Here is a 26,181-nt window from a genome sequence, read left to right as displayed (position 1 = left end):
AACCCAAATGTTTTCTATCCAACAAAAACGATCTTCTACTTCGGTTATATAAGGATTTCTTTAAAATGTTGTAATGATTACGTGTCTTGCTCCATTTGCGACAAAGTCGATCGATACCCGGAACAACTGGTAAACGAGGCCGGTCGCGAGGTCGTCGGCAAAACTGCTCAATGCCATGCACTTTGTTTACTAGGTCATTTATAGCATGTCGGAAAGGAACATCGCTGCTGGTGGGCCACACTGTGACTGTGACTGAAATTCTATCATGTTTCTTCAAACACATTGTATACAAAATCTGTCTACGAATTTCTGAAAGCTGATGAATAAGTAATCGGGTCGATATAAATCTGAAACAGCACTTTGGATAATCATGGGCCAAAGTGTAAGATGTTGCCAATCGTCTCTGACGATTAAAATATAAACGTGATCGAAAGCTGTGAGGGCGTTAGCAACTCCCCACGACTAGCTTGGTGTTTTCCTTAAACTTTCAATAAATTTCTCAACCGATTCAGATAATTTCCGTCTCTTATTAGTAGTATTAACTATTGTTATCCTGTACTCAGTTTCGGAAATTTACTTTTACCGGTGTAAGGTCAGTACTCGCTACAAGATCACACCAATCTAAATGCATGTACTTCTCTGGCGCTAGAGTAACTCGAAACAAATTTTGCAGAAATTCATTTATTTTTTCTGACATGGTACGGTTAAGCTCACAGACTTTGCGCAAGTGTGGGGGTCACGCCAAAATAGTCCATAGCGAGTTACTTTAACGTACGTAGCATTGAAAATGTCATCTCACAATTTTCGAGATACGTCAACAAGCGCTATCTCTCCCTCGACAATATCGAATGACATTGGCAAAACATCGACTATATCAAACATTGCTGTCATTGCAACAACAAAGTTGTTGTTGTTGTTCGAAGGATACACTCTGTAATTGGTGTTTACATGTACAACAATGGCTGTCATCTTGCTGATAACAGAAATAAATGTGTTTTTATCTAAGAATATTGTTGTTATTTGAGTTTTCCCCATCCTGATGTTATTTAAGGTAGAACGCACCTCGGGGACAGACATTCGGACTCTCAAACTTTTACAATTCTCTTCTGATATACAACATGTGGGGTTCATTTTTAAAGCTCTTGGTGAAAGAAAACTTTTCACCGGCTTAGTTTTCGAAATTCGAAAATTTTTATTTTTCTCCATAGAGTTAACACAGGAATGGCGGCCATTTTTAATTTCTAATATCGGTAAATCATAGGTAATTTGTTTCTGTAGTACCAAAATTTGCACGGTGACCCCCTATTTTTATTCTTGATTTTGAAAGAGAATGATTGAAAGATCCCTTGAGGAAAGTTAGAGGAAAAGTTTAAGTCTTTCACTTTCGAGGTGCATACTACCTTAAGTATAAAGGAAATAATGGAATCTCTGATCAACACTAACAATTAAGTTTCGGGGGAGGGGCTCGGAGCAAAACCTAAAGACTTAAGTTTTTTATCATGACATTGAATTTTTGACGTCTCCTCTTCAGACTCATTAGAGTGTCGGACGAATTCACAGTGGGAAATATTGAATTGTCACGATAGGAGGAGACGGAGAGATGAAAACAGACAAGCTAGTGAGAGTTTTCTTCAAAATTGAAATAAATTATCAAATTATCATAAATGAATACAAACTGAATATAAAAGTAAGCAGGACCAAGATAAAAAGACATAATGTGCGGATTGACCATCTTGAAGCACTTATATATAAAATGTCCAAAACGAGTTAGCGTACCCTGCTAGCAAGCTGCTTTCACAGAGAATTATTTGATCACAATGGTGGTTTGATCACAATGATGGTTGTATAATAATTTGGTCCCATGGTTTTGTGTGTGACTGTGAGTGCGACTGTGTGTGTGTCTGTATGTGTGTCTGTGTGTGAGTGCAAGTTCAGCTTTTGACAAACATGAATCTTTACAACAATGAAGGTTTGTAAGTCGCCTAAGGAGCAGTCATGTGCAATGCGAGAAAAGTTAAGTCGAATTCATGGTTAAATTTATATCAATATACATTCTAGCGCATCAGGGTTCGATCGATTTCAAGGGCGTCGACGTGCCATTTTCTTTGCCCTTGATCAGACTTGCTTTGCTGCTAGGACATCGACAATGGGATTCACATATATCTACTACAAACCGGGAGTATACCTATGTTGTTGGGTGGGGTTGTTGTGTTGATAGAAATAACGGTTATCTGAGCTATATCCACTTGAGACAGCTTACATTGAGGCCTACGTGTATTTCTGATCTCGATTGTGTTGACTGCCTGCCAGCCTCGGGGCATTACTACAGTCATGGAAGATTTTCAGACATTTTGGAGACCGTGATGAAGGTTATTATTGTATGAAACTTTACCATCGTATGTAAGAGATGGGGATTTAAGAAAAAGATCAGAAAGAACCAATTTTATGTTTTTCAGAGTCGTACGAGGACAAAATGAAGCAAGTAAGTGAAGTGAAAGTAGGAACACATCCACCGTGACATTCAGATACTGTAAGGTCATTTTTTCCTGGAAATCATTCAGACGTCACAAGTAAAGTGAATATTTACTGCTAACGTGTCCATACAACTCCAATAGCAGTAATTTTTGATATGTTATCTGTGATATTTTCTCTTTAATGTTTCGCTTTCCTACCAAAATTACTGAAATGTTAGGTTTTCAACCAGTAAACATGGCCTTATATGTATGATCTGTGTATAAGCTTCAATATTGCTTTTGACAGGTGAGTTATAATCAGGACCATAATAAATCACTTTTCAATATTGGATTTGGCACTCTACATGTAGTGCACCACGACTTAAGGTCGGTATTGCGACATATACTTGGGAGAAATAACCTTGGAACATATTTCTGTATAAAATGAATCAAGCTTTACAAGTTTTCCTCATGGGCATATTGTCATTTGAACGATTTAAAGCACTCACATTGCCTCGGTAACAATTCTTCTCTGTGTGGCTCGATGCGATGAATATGAGTCATGATTTCTCTGTAAGTGCCTGAAGATTTCCATGCAGTACATTAACGTGTCTATAAATTCCAAGAACTGTTTACTAGATACACAAATGAAAAATGAAGTACTAAATCTTTACTCACTAAAAGCCTCGACATTAAAATTGTTCACTAGCCATCTTCATACAGACTGTCATTGAGGCGTAAGCTGCAGAAGTCGTGTGTGTGTCACAAGATTTAGGACTTGTATCATAAAAATTCCCCTGGCGTTATTATTAAAGAATCAGGCGAGGAGTCATTCGAAAGTGATGAAGGAGAAATGAAATGTTACAAACATTAATAAATATCTTAATGCTCTGCTGTCGCTTACAACGGCATATTTAATTTGTTTTGACCACCCAAGTATCAAACTATAAATTTATTGTATTTGGTAAAATGGTTTTTCGTAAGCAATTTAGTGTATTGCTGAGAGTTTGGGGAGTAAACCGGGAAAATAAAATGTATTCACTACATTTGTATCGCTATCACATAAAAATGAATCATGGAATTGAATTTTGCATTTCGTTTACGATGAGATATCTGAACGAACAGGTCATCGTTGATGACACAGTCCCCACTTGTTAATGGGTACTTTGACTATAAGTCCTCGAAGAGGACAGGGTCCCGTTCATTAATTGCGATGGAAGACAAGGAGACTTGAAAAATTATCGGGACTTTTTGAATTCTGGCATATGACTATAATCAAACATTAAAGACAAAAGATGGGGGTCAACATGCTTGATTTTCTAAATTTTCACATTCTTGTCATAAAATAATACAAAAGTAAAACTTTGAATAGTAAAGACTAAATGAAAAACTATATAACTAAATTTACCATTATTAAACCCAAAATTTCAGAGATTAAAACATTTATCTGATGGAATATTTTAACCTTCCAGTATTGTCAATTTTGAGTAGCATCTAATTCACATATGTCTTGTACTTTTCAAACACATTTTTGGTAGGTCACTGCATGCTGCTCAATTTTTTTACAATATGGCAATTAGCCAGAATTCACAATTTGCCTACTCTCTTATGATCGTCATTTTGTGTGCTCTTCGGCAGGAGCAATTGACCTGGCCAGAGTTGGATTAACTCAAGTTGGCTTAGACTGATAAATCCAAAAAGTTCACCGATGCGTTTAAAAATGAATCAATTTAAGAACTTGCCTTAGGAATATTACTTTACAAACTGCTAATAACAGTTAGTGTTGAACACCTGCGAGTGGAACGGCGCAATACGTGCTTATTTTTTCTGCGCGTACATCCTTTACAAATATGCGGGCTTGTGATATTTTGGGGGGGACTTGAAAAATTTTGATCATATAGAGGGGGGCATTTGAAATTTTTTTAGGGTATTGAGGTATCTGAAAAAAAATAGATTTCAATCGCGATTCCTCCAGCCCCCTCCCCTAATCGTTATATGTGAACGCAGCCTTGGATACATATTTGGTCGATTGCACGGGAACAACCTTGACCCTAACGATCAACAGCGTATAAGTTCAAAGTAAGCTCGCGTCGACTACATCTTAGTTTCATTAACTGTCAATAAACTGATAAAGGTAGTATTGTAATGAGCAAAATGCTTCCAATACAAATGGATGTTGAGCATTAGTTCAAAAGATCCAAACGAGTTTATGTAAAGGCTGAGTGATTCTACATACTCTGACGAAGACATCGTTGTATATTTTTTGCAATGAAGACAAAGAACTTAATGAGTAACAAACTATTAGTCTTTTTATTACAAAAACAGTCGTATGGACAATTTACATCGAGGTATTACCTTAAACTGATCCATAAGCCATCACCTTTTATAGGATGTGCTATATATATATATATATATATATATATATATATATATATATATATATATATATATATATATATATATATATATATATATATATATCCGATTATTTAAAAAAATACCGTTAAGAAATAAATCATGAACAAATGCTATTTGTAAGAATATATCATTACGTCATCGTGTAAGCATTCAAGAATCAATTAAAATATTATAATCAAATTCAGAAGAGTTCTTTGATAAAAACTACGGTTTTTGGTTGGTGTTATCATGGTGGTGTAATATCAAATAACGAAAGCTACGGTCTCAGCATGTACATTAGGACGACACAAGCGTTGATAAAGTTGCTGTTTTCACTAATAATACTATGTTGATGTAAAGATTCACTTGAAAACCAATGCGAATTGCAAAGCATGTATCTTTATTCTTTGTCAAATCTATTATTGTATTGTCTGTCATATGTTAATATTTAAGAAATTTAAGTTTTCATTACAAAGTAATGTCCAATGTAACGATCCTGTTAAGATTACATAGTAGTGCGCCATCACACGATTTCCCTGAGATATTACAACGTTCCAAGTTGCATTAAATTGACAAAAATACATTTAGAGCGCCGGCTAATAATAATTAAAGTACTATAATATTGGATCTTACGTTCTTGCTAATTCCTCCCTGCCTGTTCTATTGTTCTATAGATACGTTAAGTTTAGGGGTAATGATGTCAGAATTACGCAGTGCTGCGTATGCGTTGCGCTTTAGTTTACGAACTATAAGCATTGCTTGTCATTGTTCTGTCAGTGAATAAATCACATACACATTTTGGCATGCGGTCGAAAAGATAACTACCGGGCGTGCACGCCTATTGTCTCCCATTTAGCAGGTATGAAAGCCCTTGTCGGTAATCATGTATGGTTTGAAACTACGAATATTCTCTGAAGCAGCACACTGAATCGGAACACTGCCGAGTTTTACTTCCTCAGAATCATTGCAAGAATGAAAGTCAACTTGAGCAGTCGCCAACTTATTTGTGACATGGAGTTTGCCGCACTGATTTCGTTGCTCGGACAAGGTGCTTGGGTGGCCGGTGTATAACTGTGCGGCCAACTGCCACAACGCGGGAAACCTTTAGGCGTTTCCGGCATATCGTCATCTGAACCAACCTTAATAACAACAGACATACCGATCTAAAAAACAAGTAAAAAAGGAAGTGTTAAGTTTTGCGAAATCTTATAAAATTAAAATTACGTGTGTTGACATCGAGACCTAGCCGTCGGCAACCCGGTCGCTGCACTCACAGGAAAGCAGAGTACCCCTGCCTGTCGCAAAACTTCAAAACACCCCTTGTACGGGATTTTTCAAAAAAAAAGACACCATTATTATGTGAATTATAGAAGTAGATTTACCACCATGTCGATGCTGTGTAGAGCAATGAGATTGTCTTGACACATCAGTGTAGTCTAGTGTTGTTAAGCTTACCTCCATTACAGTCTGGGGCAACATGATGACTTTTGGGTCAAGAGTGACGTTCTTACATAATCTCATTTTCAATTTAGCGCTGACATCTAAAACACTATTTGCCAGATTTCAAAGGGGTGTCTAATCATTTCAAGGATCAACTTTTGCTAAAAAATACCCCTTTTTCGTGTTTTAACGGACGTAGATGATGAACAAAACACTTCCCCTTTTCCATGGTTTTGGGAACACACTTGTGTACCATCAGTTTTCCCTGAGAGTACTACCATCGGGGTCGGTAGCCATTATTCCAAGCCTCCATTGATTGTTATAATTTTGGCGGAATTAAGCTGTACTATATGATACCCTGTGACTTAGGCCATTATTTGTATGGATTTTCTTCCATAAAAATCGATTTTGGGTCGATGTTTCACTCTATAAATATCCCCTTAGTGTTCTCATCGTTCATCTCTCATTAAAGTCAAGGGATTGTCACGGTAACTGTGGCACGATTACAGAAAATAGCAACATTTAGCAGGTTTTCTTGATCAAGCAAATTCATATATTCATGGCCAGTCTTCCATTCTTTGTCGCTCAGAACCCGCGACCTACGTTTCTGTAGTTGATTGACTAATAGAGAGTACTTTTCCTGTGCCAATGGAGGCGGGACCTAACCAAATCGTATGGTTTCATGCCTCACTTTTCATCGACGATAGATCGTGTTCAGAACCGAAGGCGTGTCTCTAAAATGAGAGGAAACCGCCGCCATATTATGATAGCGGACATTTTATCAAACGACAATTACTGCGAAACGCGCCACAAGAAGTGGGTGAAATTGCGCGTAAACAATGTTTTCTTCCAAAGAGACCGCCTTATATACTGCCGAACAAATATGTAATCAGGGAGAGTATATGGCTGAGAAGTGTTGATACTACTGATATTTTGCCCCTTCATCATGATTATTCTGTCTCTCTAGCAAATTGAAATAGTTATGTTCTGCTCCAATCTGATTAAAATCAGATGTAGAGTACGGCGACGTCTGTACTTACGCGGCAAGATAATACCGCCTAACTACAGACGTCACCGTACTCTACATCTGATTTTAATCAGATTGGTTCTGCTCAAGCCTATTTTGAAGCGTAACAAATTTGAAATAGACAGTAACACTTTAAATTTTCTTCTGGGTGATGTGGTGACGTTCGGTATTTGGAAAGTATGGTATTGTTGGCTTTTGAAGGTAGTCATCATGTGCCCCCTCTCGGATATTCATCGACAATGTCTTCTATGATATTCCACTGTAGAGTTAAAAGCGGTCCCATGTGATAGGTAAAAAAATATTATTTGTCCGTTTTTACATAACCTCTGACCCCTTACCTCTAAATGGAACTCAAGGTGACAATGGAAGAACCAAAATCCGGGATTGTCGGCATAGAAACGGATGATGCTAAATCCTCCATCAGGAATTGTCACAGTGTCTTTCTTTACCGCTCTGTGTAGTTTTCGATAGATCCCACCTACACAAAAAGAAATATAATCTTTAAAATCTTAAAAACACATGGCTTTTGGTAACTAGAACCTTACGTGTTTTATGTCAACTAGAAAACTAGGTCAACTAGAAAACAGATTTAATCATGTGTACAACTTTGCGATTTTCTCTAAGGAAGAACATTTTTGAGATAGACGAGCTACACATACTAGCTGCATAGTGGAGTTTTGTGATTGTAATTGTATAATAAATAAGAGCTCTCCAGCTTTGGGACCGAATGTGTGGATATTTGTGGGTTTGTGAGACCTCACCCGTTTTTACTCTTTCAGGCTGAGCCACACGATGTATACCAAACAATTTTTTTTCTGTTGCCAATGCGCAACTTTAGACATCTTTAGGTTGGCCCACGCATGGTGGTGCTCATTGTGGAAAGATTTGAACCACGAATGATGTATTGAAAAGCTTTTGAAAAGTATTGAAAAGACATGTCACAAAGCTTACTACTTATATACGAATGTAGGTCACTGTGGAAAGCGTTCCTAACTGTAGAGTTCAATTTCGGACAGTCCCTCTTAACAAAATACAACTATTGAACATGTTGAAAGCCATTTCACAATGAGTATACGAATTCAGGTCACTGTGGAAAGCGTTCTTAACAAAAGAGTTAGCGTGAATTTCTGTCTCACCGGCTTCGTCTAGTGCTTTCACTTCTTCTACACTTGTTGACACTCCTAGTTTCTCCATGGCAACAACACGGAACGAATGGCCATGTATATGCATGGGATGGTTCGAATTCCAAGTTACGCCTTCATCGATGACGACCAGCTCAACGACCTTCGGCAAAAATATCAAATGTGGGAATTCTGTAATAACTTTGTTGATCCGACAGTGGGAGAATTCACTCAGATTTTGTGTGAGAAAGTTTGAGAGGAACAAACTGTTGAATCTAAATGACCACCGTGTCATGGGACGGTAGGGATAATGTTAACCACATAGACAACATAGTATGGCAAATCATTATTTAGTACAATGTAAAATTGTTGCTATGGATGTGCGGTAAAATGGCAAGGAATTAACATATACAGAGAACAACTGGATGAGTGTTCAATGAATTGAATGGAATAGCTAAATGTATAGCAATGCCGCAATGCTTAAATGTTCATAGTTTAAGGAGCCTGCTACCACAATCCTGACTGACTGATTAATGAAATGGTCATTGGTAAAATGATTGATCGAGTCATCAATTAGCTGATCGATTAATTTGCCGGGGTCTAATAAAAACTAGTGTATCATATAAAAGAATCGAGGAAAAACTTTCCTTGACCGTTTCAAAGTCTGTGACCATAAAAGGGCTGCACTACTTGGTAGCATGGGTAGTCGGCTGCATTTATGAAAAAAAAAGACCTTACCCCAAAAAATTGCTACAAAAGGTTTCTCAACGGTTTTTGATAGAGTCAAATGTGCTTAATAACATAGTAAAAGTCTACCAAAATCTGACCACCGGAAACGCGTCATTTTCAAGATGTCGTCCAAGATAGCCGCCATATACTTAAAATGGCCATAACTACTTTAATATTAAACCTAGACTAGTGATGTCTGTGTCTAACACCATGTTTTAGTGGTTTAGGAATCAAACTATCATATCTAGATTATAGACAAGTGGTCATAAGTCCCATAATTTGCATATTTGTACATGTATTAAAAATATCACTGTCACATTCTTCGTCCGGAACATGTTGCTCATGTGGATTTTCACAATTTCCAAGGTTAGGTAGTAAAGGGAAATCAACTCCACACATCGTTCATATTTGGATTGTTTGCGTTTTGTGTATGAAAGTATGTATAATATAAGTGTATGCCATGTTTGGCTGTTTTAAGTAAAGTGTTGCTTAGCCATGGCGAGACGTACCCATAATCTACGTGTCTTGATGTTACTCCACACTGAAGGGGAGAGACAAGTGTAACACTGCGATCCTTTGGCGCTGCGTTTCGAAAACAGAGTTTTCTCCATCAGTCGCTTAAAATTCATTCTTTATTGATGAGACGTGTTGAATGGTTCATTGTCTTTATTTGGTAGTATGTTGTTCGACTTACGTTTGTTGTTCAAGTAGGGAAGCTAGAATGTCTACTGGTTGGTCTTGTTGTGTTTGTGTAGATTCGCGTGAACCTGAGTCGAGCTGTCGTCGCTCTTGTGAAATCTGGCGCTTATAAGTCTCACCTATATTTCTGTTCCTTCTACCGATATATGCGATTATTGGTTGATTTTGGAACAGTTTTTTTTTAGTGTTTCGTCTTTTTCAAGTTCACTTCAGTTTTCTCTCAGAGCTTGCTTGATTTTTGTCATTTCGATGTACGGGCTATATGTTGTTATGAAGACTACTGTATTGTTGGTGGCGTTCTTTCTTTCTTTTTGTTGTTCAAGCTGTCTTTTTTCTGCTTTTATGATCTGTTTCTCTGATAATGCGTTCTATTTCATTTTAACTCATATTTGGTATGTGCATAAATAACAAAAAACATCTAATATGGTGAGTCGGTGGCGTCTGTGTGTCTCTATGTATGTATGTGGGTATGTTAGTGCGGATGCATGTCCGTCACATGCAAAAGCTCCCTTACCGCCAAAGCTATCATCTCAGTATTTGGTGTACAGGTAGATGCAGGGGCTGAGATGTGACGTTGTTCAAATGGACGTCAAAAATGTGCAAATGAGGTAAGAAAAAGGGAAATCCTGCAAATGTGTAGGAGTGGTGGTATGCCAGTGACTGAAACAGGCTACTCCACTGACCTTGAATCATTTCCTGTCATTGTTTTTGAACTGTTACATATTAACAGACCTGCTCAAACTAAGAGGGACTAGCTGTTTTTGCTATGCATGTTGCTAAAGTTGACCTCCAGTACCTAAAGTTTCAGACGATATTTACTTTTGTCATTCTTCTTTTTCTGGTTTATATATTTCTTGTTGTTTTTCTGGTTGTACTGTGCAGAAGTCATTGTCATAACATCAACGTAAAATTTTCCTGTACTGAACAGTCAGATAGAAACAACATTTATTGTTGATCTTTGGTACCCATACTGGTATGTACCAATTCTGATCAAATATGACGGACACCGTATAATTGCGGTATTTTTATATTGTCGGTCTTGTAGTTTTTCACTAAATTGTGTGACTTTCTCTGTAAAATCGGTTTCGTTGTTGCATGTTCTGATGTATCGTAATGTTTCACCTTTGATCAGACCTTTGAATGTTGCTGCCGGATGGCATGAGTTTCTTTGTAAGAACTGGAATGTATCTGTTGCTTTTATGTGTGTCTTGGTGTCGAGAATGTTCTTTTTGTTGTATCGACGATCTTTGTAGATAGTCAGGTCTAAATATGTGATTTCTTGAGAGGAGCTTTCAAACGAAAATTTGAAAGTAGGATGCATTTTGTTGATGTTTGATATGAATTCTTTGAGTTGTGTTCCGATGAAAATCAGGAAAACATCGTCCCTGAACCTCAGCCAGGTCGGTATTTGTTGTTTGTGTTTCTGTATTATTCTCATTTCTATCTCGTGAAATGTAATATCTGCTTTTTTCAGCAACGAGGGAGACCCCATAGAGCACCCCCCTTTTTTGCCAGTAGAATTCATCATTGAATTCAAATATGTTGTTTTTTAAGATTATTTTTAAGCAGAGCTATCATGTATTTCGTTGGTGGCTGCTTGATTATGTAATTATTTGATGATCTTTCGTGATTTCATGCTCTGCCGACTGATTCAACTGCCTCATTATGTGGTGTATTTGTGTAAATTTTAATTACATCTAGTGTTACTAGTGTTGCATTGCCGGAACTTCGATTGTCTATCCCATATTTGAATATTTGAATCAGTCAATAGAGAAATAAGAACACCACTTTGGTACCTTCTACCGAAAATACATAAAATGCCGCCACCAGGAACTAAGCTCGCAGGACAGCCGATTATAAGTGGATGCTCCAGTCCAACATTTCACATATCAGAATTCATTGACCACTTTCTCAAACAAATCCTCAAAGAAACAACCAACATACATCAAAGATACAACAGACTTTATACGGAAAATTTAGACAATCAAAGTTCCGGCGAATGCAACACTAGTAACACTAGATGTAATTTAAATTTACACAAATACACCACATAATGAGGCAGTTGAATCAGTCGGCAGAGCATGAAATCACGAAAGATCATCAAACAATTTCATAATCAAGCAGCCACCAACGAAATACATGATAGCTCTGCTTTAAAAAAATCTTAAAAAACAACACATTTTAATTCAACGATGAATTCTCTTGGCAAATATTGGGGTGCTCTATGGGGTCTCTCTCGTCTACGAAAATAGCAGATATTACATTTCACGAGACAGAAATGAGAATAATACAGAAACACAAGCAACAAATACCGACCTGGCTGAGGTTCAGGGATGATGATTTTCTGATTTCCATCGGAACACAACACGAACTCAATGAATTCATATCAAACAACAGCAACATTCAAAGGTCTGATCAAAGGTGAAACATTACGATACATCAGAACATGCAACAACGAAACCGATTTTACAGAGAAAGTCACACAATTGGTGAAAAATTACAAGACCGACAATATAAAAAAATGAAATAGAACGCATTATCAGCGAAACAGATCATAAAAGCAGAAAAAAGACAGCTTGAACAATAAAAAGAAAGAAAGAAAGAACGCCACCAACAATACAGTAGTCTTCATAACAACATAACCCGTACATTGAAATGACAAAAATCAAGCAATCCCTGACAGAAAACTGGAGTAAACTTGTAAAAGATGAAACACTTAGTCTAAAAAGTGGTTCCAAAATCAACCAATAATCGCATATTATTTAGCATACACTGATAAGTGCCAGACTGCAAAAAGCGACAACAGGTCGAACTCAGGTTCACACAAACCTACACAAACACAACAAGACCAACCAGTAGACATTCTATAGCTTCCCTACTTGAACAACAAAACGTAAGTGAAACAACAAACTGCCAAATATAAACAATTAACCATTCAACACGGTTCACCAATCAAGAATGAATTTTACGCGACTGATTAAGAAAACTCTGTTTTCGAAACACAGCGCCAAAGGATCGCAGTGTCACACTAGTCTCTCCACTCCAGTGTGGAGTAACATCAAGACACATAGATTACGGGTACGTCTCGCTATGGCTAAGCAACACTTTACTTAAAACAGCCAAGCATGGCATACAGTTATATTATACACAATTTCATACAGAAAATGCAAACAATCCAAATATGAACGATGTGTGGAGTTGATTTCCCTTTACTACGTAACCTCGGAAATTGTGAAAATCCACATGAGCAATATGTTGCGGACGAAGAATGTGACAGTGATATTTTTAATACATGTACAAATATGCAAATTATGGGACTTATGACCACTTGTCTATAATCTAGATATGGTAGTTTGATTCCTAAACCACTAAAACATGGTGGTAGACACAGACATCACTAGTCTAGGTTTAATATTTAAGTAGTTATGGCCATTTTAAGTATATGGCGGCCATCTTGGACGCCATCTTGAAAATGACGCGTTTCCGGTGGTCAGATTTTGGTAGACTTTTAGTATGTTATTAAGCACATTTGACTCTATAAAAAACCGTTGAAAAACCTTTTGTAGCAATTTTTTTAGGGTCAAACCATATTTTCAGCCGACTAGGAAGCCATTGAAGGAAGCTTTATTGTGTCGAAGAAATAAAAAGGTCGTAAATACCGGTGGAACAGAAAAGCATTTCAAATTATGGTCTCCACTGAGAAACACAATAGCGTCAAGTGACTTATAATTCCGTCTGCAGACTATCCTAAAAAAATATTTTGTTTATGACTCTCGCAGAGTGCAGTGACTTGGAAAACTGGAATCGATGTTTGAGAAGTGCAAGAGACAACAGACACTGCATTGTGGCAAAATTTGTCTCCAAACAAAGCCACCTTCTTTTGTCAGTATTTTCGTCACTACGATGTCCTATAATGTTTTCGGCTACCCGAAGCACAAAACACAGATCCTCGAGCAACGTGAAGGGTGTCGATAAAATTACGTGGTTCCAAAAAGTCTGTTTCACGTTAATTTATGGAACAGACTGCTATAATGCAACACACAGGCTAAACACAAAGTATGCTGTTTCCTTTATTTTGTCAGTTAATATGTCTTTGATAAAACACCTTTTCTATGTTCCTAACTGAAAATCGAAAAAATTCTCCACTCTATCATTCTCTGCCGTTATACACGACTCCATAGTCTTTGTTTATGGTTGCTAGGAATGTGCTAGTGTGCATATCATTTACTTCACTCGTCCCAACTGTTATTTGGTTTAGCAACAACATTTATACCGTTGAGCACTTTGCATGTATCAGCCAGTGCAAAAATGACGCATACAACGTGACCGTAAAGTGATAAATCACACAAGTAAGATTTTGGATGTGGTGTGTTCTCATTGATGATTACATTCAGTGTGTCTGTCATATGAGAACGAACTGAATACACCGCTAAATGCAAATCTGTCAAGACTGTGCTTTACTGTGCATGCTGTATCATATTTGAAAATTTATACACACTTAGAGGTGCGTTGAGAAACTGACTGTTGATATTGTGTCAAAGTACAGGGACATACATTAAAAGTCACAGCTAGGGGAGCTTTGAGTCAGGATTCGAGCGAGTTAATAAATAAATAAATAAATAAATAAATAAATAAATAAATAAATAAATAAATAAATAAATAAATAAATAAATAATTACATCTACACTAGGTCAATGGTGTTACTTTGGGTCACATTTGTACGCCAATAAAATGAAATACCTTTAAATGAAACTGTGAACTCGGTAACGTAGGTGTATGATACCATATGATAAGTATTAAATAGAGTCCGGTGGATTATCTTTGCCCCGGCAGTTGTTTTCTCGTTTGAGTATATTTAAGGCAGTTTTTGAGCCGTGGGTAGTGGGTAGTTTTTGCCGATAACTACTTTGAGTACGTTACCGAAAGTCGATCAAATAATACAAAAAAGGGGTAAAAGTAAAAAAAGTAAGTGAAGAAAAGATGACAACAGAAATTATCGCAGTTTGCCGTTCAATAGTACGTGTTTTTTTGCTCAAAATTGGTGAGAGTTTACCTGACATGGTAACAATGATCAGTGACCTATGACCTATCTTCCAGCTTGACCGAGAGAGACTCGCAGCCGCAATGAAAACACCTTTAACAGCAGGGCTAACATACATTGTGTATTGTATTTTATTGCATTAGGCCAACTAGCAAAAAAATAAATTGTGCTGTTCCGATAACATGGTTTTCAAAAATAGGGTAGGTAGGTCGGCAGGAATTTTTTTTCCAAAATATTTTTATATTTAAATATTTAATATTTTTAAGTATGCATTTTCAGGGGTTCAGGGTGATCAAACACTGGCCACAACATTTCCAGATAAATGTATCATACGCATAAAAAGAATAAAACGTAAAAGACACCCTCGTTCAAGCAAAAATCAAATGCAAGGTAATGAATGGGTGATTTTATGGATTTTTGTTTCTTTTTTTTGCTTCTGTGTTTACGTAGCTCTAAAACGTTTAGGGTCAGCAGGTAAAAAATAGGGTAGGTCGGGTTATCGGAACAGCACAATTTTTTCTTGGCTTGGCTTCATATTTTATTTTATTGTATTGTATTTCTTGCATAGCGTTGTATAGGTTTACATTATTGAACGGCGGTCTGATACTTTTAAGTGCACACAATAATTAATACACAATTTATATGAAGCCTGCTTTGAAAAAGTTCTTCTATGACGACTATACCTGGTTGATAATTATTGCTAAGTTAAATAAACTTTCAGCAGTTTTGTGTAAATTTTAAAACGTCCCGGCAAACTGCGATACTTTCTGATGTGTGTCTGGAGACGCCAGATACTTCAGTTTTAATACGTCAGAGTGATACTATAAAACAGATTGCTGAGCAGCGTCAATTTCCCGCCTGATTTTTGCATATTACAGCTGTTTGCGAAAATCATGCCTACCTCTCCAAGTCCAACTTCATGGACGTGGGTACACGAGCAAAATTCTGTGCTGCAGTTCTTGGACTGTAAGGTCTCGGGAGTGCAGATCTCATCCACGATCTCTTTGTGCTGGGTCAACTGCGGGGCCGAGGCGTGTGTGAAGCTGACGTCATTGACCTGAGTAGAGTACAGGTGGTGGTTCACAGCGATAGCCGATATAGGATAGTTGTCAGGATGGTGGAATCTTGGATTATCGATCTTATTGAACTCCATGGCCAGGTAGATTTTGCGATCAATCCTCTCCGAAGTTATATCATCGGGTTCTGTTCCATAAGGAAGAAACAATCATTTTGTGACTCACAGGGTACTTTCAAAAACATTTGAAATTAGTAACAATGTTGCTAACATTACATAGCTAGCATTTGTAGCAATGACTTTGACAAGAAATGGACCATTTCGAACTTGGAGCGGATGCGATCAAGATGCCCACATACAATTACTTGTTAGCCTTTCGAAATCGACGATATATTTTATACCGGATTTGGCACAGCAAGCTCATAAACTGAACGTTCTCTGGCGAGTTTAATCATAGGCCAATCACGTGAGGAACATTTTGACTGATTTACTTTCTCAGGGACGCCAGTAACATGATCGTCTCATCTGGAGACCTTTCACTTTTAAATGAGCTTTTTTATGCTACGGCGCTAAAAGTGGACCTCGAGGCTAGACGGAAAGGGGTAGGAGGCACGGAGGCCGTAAGCGACGTGTATGGTCTAGGTAAGTGCTTTTCTAAAACTAAACATCTTTTAGGTGGAGTCAGGATTGTCTGACATAAAATGTACAAACTTAAGCAACATCGTATTGTTCAAAAGATTTTGTCAGAGTTGATTGAAATTTGGCCGACATTTTCCTTTTATTAAATTGTGACAGATACAATATTAGAAATGTCAACAGATATGGTCACGTGACCGAAAAATGATATTTTCCTCCAAAATTCATATAATTATGAATAGGTGACATCACAATCGCTAAACATACAATTTTGGTTGTTATTGCTGCATATTATGAAATCTATAGACTGGTTCCTTTCGCTTGGCTTGTCTCAGCAGCAATTTGCATTCACCCCACAATGTACGCAACAGCCTACCACTAACGCCACAGTCTGCTGAAGGTTATTAATTCAATTTATTCTGTTTTGATATTTATATGCCCACAGAATTGGAGCAAGTCTAGAAGTATACCTATCGTCATTCGTCTCAAAGACAGCGCACCCTAAATAAAATGACTTGTCTAATTCAGATCGAAAAATGCATGCTAAATGTGAAAAAAAACGGTTGACTCGCAGCGTGTTTGCAAGGTTATATCTGATTGGTCGATTGTCACTATTCACAGCAACTTATGGAGTTTATTTGTATTGTTTTAATTATATTGGTAAGATTCAGCCAACCAATAGGATAACAGCTTCGAATCGCTGCGAGTCGCCCCCCCCCCCAAAAAAATATTGGATTAAGACGTTTTCAAACACTGTACAAACTTAAATAACTGAAACACTGTACATATATTTATTCTGGCGGTGGTAAATCAGAAAATTTCACTATTTCCTTTGTTAAATTACCATCCTTGGGTGTACTGTATTGGGAAGCATCTAGCTTACGGTGACTTTAAAGAATTCAAAATGTTGTTTAACGTTCAGTTTTGCAAAGTAAAGTATGGTTGTCGGTATCCGAGAATGAACATCAATTAGGCGTGAACAAACCCGAGATTTTATAAATTTTTTTAACCTGAGATTTCACAGAAACATGCCTTACCGGTAGAATTCATATAGTAAATGGGAATCTCTCTTTCACTTGCTTCTTTGTTAAATGGATTCAGAATCGTGCCCCAATTCTCCGGGGCGTCCGAATCGGCCGCTTGGTAGCTTTCGGGCTTCGACGGATCCACTTCATCCGAGCCTTGGTATCTGAGAATAGCTAATCCTGAAGCGTCCTTGACAGTACAGTCTCCGAGGCCCTTCACCCGAAACCAATAGTTGCCAATGGTTTGGTTGGCTGTGAGAATAAAATCGAAGGATTCGCCTCCGTACACCATTAACACGTCTGTCTCATAAGGTTCAAACGGAACACCATCACTGGCGATAACAAGCATGCGGTGGTCGTCGATGGAAACTTGCATCGGACAGAAAGTGATGGCGTTACTCATCATGCGGAAACGATAACGCATGCCCTGTTCAACGTAGTAAACTTCTCTGTCGGTGTAGTATGTATCGTTTCCATCCATGTAAACTTGCCGCTTTCCCTTTCCGTTGATCAACATGGCCTCTGCTTTATTATCGCCGTTGTCGTGATGATGAGCAGCGAACTTCTGCATGGTGATTTCGTCTAGCCAGTCGGTTAGAAACACCGTGTGTTCAGAGAGATCGTCATCGTAAAGGTCACTGTGAGGGTCGTCCCGCTCGGAATATCGTATGATCATCGCCCCAAATATTCCATCGGCACGTTGGAGCCCGGAGTGTGCATGCCACCAGTGCGTGCCACCGGTTTTGGCGGGAAATTCGTAAGTGAAAGTGGATCCGTATGTGATCGGGCGCTGTGTGATCATGGCTGCTCCGTCCATGTGCTGGTAATCTTTCAAGTGCTGCCCATGCCAATGCATTGCAATACCTTCATTGTTGTCAAGGTGATTTGTGACATTGATGATGAGTTGGTCACCATAGCAAACCTAATGAAATGAAAAACGTATATATTGATTCAAATTTCAACAAATCCATCTTAAATAAAACGAACCATTGATACTTGATAAAGAAGTACAAACAAGCTGGAAGATCAGGAGGGAGGAGGGAGAGAGAGAGAGAGAGAGAGAGAGAGAGAGAGAGAGAGAGAGAGAGAGAGAGAGAGAGAGAGAGAGAGAGAGAGAGAGAGAGAGAGAGAGAGAGAGAGAGAGAGAGAGAGAGAGAGAATGCTACATGCTTAAAGATCGTACCTCGATGCTAGGTCCAGGCAGCAACCTGTTGATCACAGCGATTGGACGAGGAACGCCATTGAGGGGTATGCAGTGAGGGCGTAGACAGTCAGTTTTGTTGATCGGACAGTTATAGCAAGCCTTCGACATAGAGTAGTACCACTCGGCTACGAAATCATACTCGCAGGTCATCGGAGCCGCTGGATATTCGCATGTACGCCGGCAGGGGTGACCGTTACATATCACACCTGCAAAAATAAACACATAAAATGATTATTGTACCATCTTGCCTTGAGAATTTCAGCATACATACTGTAAACCTGTCTTTCATGGTCAAACGATTCAGCGAGAGAGACAACATATGTCACGAGATCGGTTTGTATTGAACGTTGATGCTATGATGTGAGTCAGAATATATTGCCGGATCATCAAAAAACTAGAAAAGTGCTAATAGTAATATCTTTATCTTTTTTAAGACCTCATTAAAAGTAAGCGTTGAAACCCTTCCCTTTTCGTTTTTCTAATTTTGCCCTGGCTCCCGATTTTACTTGCCCAAACCTGGCCTTAGTGACTGAAAGCTCTCCTTGTGCAAACTTGATCGTGATGAAAGATGCTTGAAGGCCTGTAAACATCCATGAAGTACAGTCTTGCCAGATAAATGATAAGTATTCTATATTGCACTCTTTGATGGCTAAAGGGCCCATCAACGTGAGATAACTACAAGTTGTCAGAGCTGCAACGTATCATTGCATGAGTGAGAGCAAAGGTCGAGGGAATCCAGACACATTATTCAACAATATACTGTCAGGCCTATACGTTATGTTTGCACACTGCCCTGTCAGGTGAGTATGAGGAACTGTGAAAGGCCCTACAGAAAACTAGATGAAAGAAGTTAATGTCCGTGTAAGCGCTGAGTGCACTGTGTATCTTTCAGCAAAGTGAAATGTCTGCCAATTAATTTACCTTTGGAAAATTCATTGGCCGATTTAATGTGTTACGCGCCTTGAAATCGAAAGATAAAACATTTGCTCGAACTTCAGGAAACCTTAAAAAATTTCCATTCGAAATTTGAGAATTTAAATCAGCTTTATGGTGCAAAATCTTGTCAAACAAACCACCAAATAAGCTTATTTACCGACATTTAAAATTCAAAAATGGCTACAAACCCCGTGATAGGGAAATAAAAGTTTGGATTGTCACCAAAAATCAGTGACTGTATTTTCGAAATGAGTCCCACAAGTGTGTATCATAATCAATATAATGCATATGTTTGAGAGTCCTAAGATCTGTCCCCAAACGCATTCTATCTCCAATTGTTGCTGTGACTGAAGCAGTAATTTCCCTGACAGTATATTAACTGTTACAGGATCACTGCACATGCTCATACTATAGTTTACATGTGTCTTTTCAACAGTAAACCGAAAGATCCGATCTTGCATGATCGCGCCGTCATCTTCGACCCTGGCGTTGGCGGTCGGAGTGCCCAGCTGTACACGACTGAATTATTCTGAATCTATCCAAACAGAGCAACTCCGCATAAACATGACCTTCATCTATCACACGTCGCACACATTGACAAACATATACCTTGAAAAACACCCAAACTATTTTTCTTGAGGGTCAGAGAGTACTATAATTTCTGCCCACATTCATGTGACTGCGTTGTACTGCGAGGTCGTGTACCTTCAACAGTGAGTAATTGAAGCAAATCGCAGTTATGCGACGTCGGTGTCTGAAAACACCTTTTGAAGTTGGCTTGCTTCTCATGACCTTTGGTGATAAAACGTATCTTCAACTTTTGAGTTCCCTTCTCGCTGTCCCACGGCGATGTTATCACTTGCAATCTTAATCTCCATCGTTGTTAGTAAAAATAATTTACTTTTTGTTTAATTTTGTTTAATGTGTTTCACGTCGTGTTTCATCCAATTTCATGTGTTAAGATACCGTTGGCTGATCTTGTGTTAACACGCTGAGTTTATAGAATTCGAGATTGTATTGATGTAATGAGTATCGGTCTACCCTCCAGACCCTCTGACATCAGCCCTTTCTGGCACTGTAAGACACCTCGTTGATTTTAACTGGCATTGTTTGTTTCAAACGTAAAAATGTATATCATGCAGAGAGAAATTCCTCGTAGGGGAGTGTATGTGAAGGGGTGTTGCCCATGTCATATGGCAATTTTAAAAATACAACAACAATAATAATAATAACAACAACAACAACAGCAACAACAATGATAATCAAATGGACTCTGACGTTTTAATTGTCTGAGAAAGACAATAGCTGAAAATGTGTTCTCTTTTCATGAGAAGTAAAGTCAAAAACAAAGATTACCTACTGTGGTACGATACGCCCGAACCAACGTCTAACAGTTAAGTTTCCCTGGGGATTACAAAGCCGGAAAAAGGCGGTAGTTCTGACTGCATTTTCAAACTAGTGTAAATATCACCAGATGTGGAATTTCATTCATACGATTGAGCACCTAAGACGAAAACACTTGTAAGCAAATTCCATTGTCTACCGAGCATCATTCCGGTAATTATTTTGTTGTTGAAACTGCAAAACGAGCGTTCAGAACACTTTCTCAAAAATCAAGCAGAAGTATAAAATATCATATTTTCTTCTGTAGGACGACTGTACTCAGCGCATCCCAAAATCGAAACGCAATCGCTGACCATTGCCATCTTTTTCATTAAGGTGCGGAATTGTGTTTTTATCGTTTTTAGAAAGTTTAGCTGGAAGTTTAGAAAGCTAAATTAGAATTGTCTAAATCTAAATCTAAACTTAGAAAGTTTAGCCAGAAGACGATAATTATCGCTTTCTAAATAGCGTTCTAAATTTAGAAATTAGCTGAAGTTTATAGTCGGGCCTCGGGTGAAACATTTTTCCAAGGATATATCGGATAAAAACGATAATTATCACTTTCTAAATAGCGTTCTAAGTTTAGAAATTAGCTGAAGTTTAGAAAATCGGGCCTTGGGTGAAAAAATTTGTTCTAGGATATATCGGATAAAAACGATAATTATCACTTTCTAAATAGCGTTCTAAGTTTAGAAATTAGCTGAAGTTTAGAAAGTCGGGCCTTGGGTGAAAAATTTCTTCCAAGGATATATCGGATAAAAACGATAATTATCACTTTCTAAATAGCGTTCTAAGTTTAGAAATTAGCTGAAGTTTAGAAAGTCGGGCCTTGGCTGAAAAAATTGTTCTAGGATATATCGGATAAAAACGATAATTATCACTTTCTAAATAGCGTTCTAAGTTTAGAAATTAGCTGAAGTTTAGAAAATCGGGCCTTGGGTGAAAAAAATTTGTTCGAGGATATGTCGGATAGAATCAGGAAAATACTGTATCAGTTTTGCCAAGCGGCAAATCCAAAGCTCAAATGTGATTTTTTTCCATAAACCCGCGAGAAAAGCACCCCTTATTGAATTGACCATTTCAACGGGCAAGAATTGAATGTCATGAAGTAGAGAAATGTGGCTCTGAGTGAGCGATGACGAAAAATTGTGAATGTTTATTCTTTGACCGTCAAAAACAAAGACTGTCAAATAGCCACCGCTAGTGTTAATGACAAATAAACCAGATGTGTGACGTGAAGACGAATGTAAATAATCAAGCATGACCAAGGTGTGTTCAGACACAGACAAGAAGAGGGTCAGATAGTTCCACGACAATCGTGTCCATTGTGGTGCAAATTAATGCTAATAGCCTTATCAATGCCTCATTAAGGTAGCTTTCCACCTTTGCGACGACCTATTTTCAAACGTGAATTTTGCCATCAAGATGTGTACTTTTACCCAAGTATTATATATCACCTGAAAGCTATTTCTATGAATTTTTTGTTTTATCGAGAAAATTAGTGTGCGATGAATTTTTTTGAAGATCTTAGTGAAAGTGTAAAGAAAATGGGTGGTCTCACGTAAAAAAGTTTAAGTCTGAGCGGATAGGGGCTATTGTTTAGGTGTTAACGGGCAATTGGTCTTCAGAATACTGGCTACAAAACCGTGTCTCAGATTTTGAAAAAGGCCTTAGTTTTTTCACATCGTTGAGTCAAAGTTTATCCACCGATTAGTCTTACAATGCCGCCTAATTAAGCAGCAATAACTCGACTTTAAAAATCTTCATAAAAAACTGAGACACGGTTTTGGAGACAACCTACTCGACAAACGTCTGTGAAAATCTGGTGAACTTCCGTTCACGCGTTCTCGAGTTAAACTCTTTTGAACGTGCTGCAATGTGACAAAATGCCGAACTGAGAAAAAAGGCGATTTAGTAAATTGGTTCGGGTTTTTCCTTTTGAATGGCAATAAACAATGTACTCAATCGACAAAACACTAAAACCAGATAGTGAAATCAAAGTGTTCAACTTCAACAGTATATTCACTCATTGAAATCAGTGTCAACGGTCGAAATGAGGCTAAAATGGGTGAATTTTTGGAGCGTTGTACTCTTTTTAGAGCGCAATCTACACAGTAGCTGATGAGTGAATAAACTTTGGGAGTGCCAGGGAAGGGATTATGCATAATCTGTTGACTGATTAGTTGTAAGGCTTAAATAGAGTATTAACTGTTCGACCTAACTGTCGGAACTGCTACGGCACCTCGATGCCGTCTACACGAGCGTTTGGACTTATTACCTCCATGACAAGCGTACACTGTAGTGTAAGTTTCCGCAGCATTCGATTCGACCTCGGAAACGACTCACGGCTGCGGAATGAAAGCGAGCCCGATGAGTGATATAGAGAAAACAATATTGGCTGACAACAAAAATATCTGCGTTTGTATGTGGATGTACATTTGCGGTGTCTGTGATCATGGAGATAAAAAGAACAGCTCCATGCTGTGATCCATTACGGTTAGAGTAACCGAGGATTCTAGTGAGCAGCCATTTTTTAGATCTTCACGCGCCTTGAAAACTGATTAACACTAATCAAACTACGAGCATTTCTGAGACAATAGTTCGTCCTCACTCTGTACAGCATTTCTGTGGGTGAAGACCGTTTCTGGAGTCATTTATGCTAAGATGAGCCAATCGCCTGTCGGCGGCATAAAAGTCAAAGGAGAGAAGTTGAGAAAACATGAACATAGAGAAAAGTACGTCATTTCATCAAGCGCAAGTTGCATGCCATAGACCGCTCGTCAAGCGTCATACGTCACAGATAGATAACTCTCTGCTGTCGTTCGTATCCAACATGAGTACCATCGATTCCAGGCGAATATGATATCAGACCCGTCTTCATTACATGTAAATTTCAGGATTAGGATGGTGTTTTGCACTGTATTCAAGTAGTTAGCCGTAAGCGTCTCATTCAATGGTTTACCGACCAATGATGACATGTTGATGAAAACTCAGGGCGATTTCGTTAAACTTAAATTGTGACGGTCAAATTCATATTGAAATTTGTCTTCGGTCCTGCAGCATTTTGGCCTCTGCCATGATAACTGATAACAATGTTGTCGTGTCCATTCCCATAAAATCATTTGATTCACATTCGTCCGGTGTACGATGAACATTTGTTAGTCGACGTATTAGCTTGTCAAGGTCGGTAACGAAATGGGACAAGGAAAAATGGGACCGCGGGATTGAAACGACTTCGACATTTCAGTTCACTGCCGTTGTGCCAAAACGTCTGCGCACCAAAGCAGCTATTGTTTTGTGGCGCGTGATTTCTGCATTGCTACGTATTTTGCCTTGGGAAAATTTCCTGTCGATGTCTTGAAGCCCATGCAATTTGTTTCCACCTTGTATTTTCTAATCCCAAGTAGTTCAAGAGCCGCGGTTTCTGATATTTCATTTTTATTCATAAATTGTTCAACTCACTCAGTATTCTCATCGAACGGACAATGTCGGGTTCTAGACCTTTTGGCGCAAAGTCGTTTCGGCCGCACAATTTCCGACGCCAAGACGTTTAGGCAACGCGACCAAAGACGTTTCGACACTACCTGGTTGGGGGAACTCGTGCCAAATGTTACAAATCAAACCACTGAGAAGTATAGTGTCAGCATTCACATGCTTTAAAGTTTGTGAGAACATGGTGAAAAACCGTGAGGAAAGAGTTTCATATCATTTTCGATAGCAATAGCCGCCGACACTGTCAAAGTTTGAAAAGCGGCGCCTAAACGGCACTGTAAAAGTCATACTGGTCAGAACGCAAAGGTCACTCTTATGAATATGACTGGTCTGTCAGTTACTTATAAGTTTGAAGGGAAAAAATAAATCGTAACGGGGGTGTCGAAATGTCTTTGGGCCAAAAGAAGCCGAAACTTCGGCCGAAAGAGGCGAATGTTGCTTGAATGTTGAAGATGTGAAGGGTGTCTGTTGCGGTATTCAAGTGTTCCCGCTGTCACTGAGGCCGCCAGTGGAACGTACCATTTATGTATACGGGACAGCCTCTTCAAAGATGTTTAACATTACGAAACTTATCCACCACTCCTGGTGCTTTTACAAAAGCACAAAAATGTCCCAGATAAAACATTTAGTGTGTGGGCCATTTTTGTAATCTGAAATTGTACCGTCAACAATGTCATAAGTCTGACCTTGTCCGATTGTGTCGATAAATTATGATCTTTTGGGAGCGGCCACCCCTATGAGAAAACGGTAAGACCACCTTTCGCCAGGTACACTCTATGGTCTTGACCCACGCAGTGAACGGTAGGTGTTAATGGGATTTTCACAGCGGATGTTGTCTAAGTGCATGTGAATACTGTGACGCTGCTTGCTTAGCGTAATCCCTTGTCAATCAAGACTTAACGGTAGTCTCAAATGCCAAAATGTACACCTGTGCCTCTCGTACATTTTTATTCCAAAATTTCACCCAAAACAGGAACTTCACGACCAAGATATTCTACACACAAGGAAGATCAATATTATAGGAATACTTTTCAGGGATAAAAGAAAAATCGTGTTTTTATCTCAAAATACCAAAACAAAGGCAGAAAGCTACCTTAACATTAACTTGAAGCACAAATTGACGCGCGCGATCGTAATTGAACACACCTTGGTCATTAGAACTGTGGTAGTATTGTTCCATTTTTGGTTTAATGGACAAGCTCATTTGAGCTTTGGATTTTAAAACTTACTTCTGGGGGAAACGATAGTATTTACCTGGTTTACAAGAAAACTCCTACATACTCACACTTTTTACTTTAATAAAAACACTTGGGAATATACAGATGACAACAGAAACGTTGTATCAACCTTTTTTCGACATATTCTTGGAAAAGTTTGCGGGACTTCATCTCACGCACTCCACATTTCACTGTGAGCACTCAGCCTGGAGATGGCAGCCTGGCCGGCAACACTTTTGATAGGGCCAATGCATTAATTTGGAGGTACTATCTCGTCGGTCTATTGGACAAGTCACATTTCAGCTTTGGCTTTTAGAACTTGCTTCTGGGGAAAACTGATAGTATTTTCCAGGTTCTACAAGACTG

At 38.4% G+C, this 26,181-nt stretch overlaps 1 protein-coding gene across 1 annotated transcript in view; it reads right to left on the bottom strand.

Annotated features, from left to right (window-relative positions):
• Positions 1–4,736: 4,736 nt before the first annotated feature.
• LOC139118440 (uncharacterized) overlaps positions 4,737–26,181 on the bottom strand; it is a 28,074-nt gene continuing 6,629 nt past the window's right edge. The window contains exons 2-7 of the mRNA XM_070681736.1: positions 18,767–18,993; positions 17,596–18,505; positions 15,809–16,110; positions 8,454–8,601; positions 7,656–7,795; positions 4,737–6,013 (exon numbers count right to left, since the gene is read on the bottom strand). Of these exons, the coding sequence (XP_070537837.1) occupies positions 5,798–6,013; positions 7,656–7,795; positions 8,454–8,601; positions 15,809–16,110; positions 17,596–18,505; positions 18,767–18,993 (1,943 nt within the window). The 3' untranslated portion in view covers positions 4,737–5,797. The remainder of the gene's footprint in view (positions 6,014–7,655; positions 7,796–8,453; positions 8,602–15,808; positions 16,111–17,595; positions 18,506–18,766; positions 18,994–26,181) is intronic.

This window comes from Ptychodera flava, chromosome 19, assembly GCF_041260155.1.
Source record: "Ptychodera flava strain L36383 chromosome 19, AS_Pfla_20210202, whole genome shotgun sequence".
NCBI classification, from domain to species: Eukaryota; Metazoa; Hemichordata; class Enteropneusta; family Ptychoderidae; genus Ptychodera; species Ptychodera flava.
Note: the sequence above shows the minus strand (reverse complement) of the source record. Positions and strands in the feature narration are given on the sequence as shown.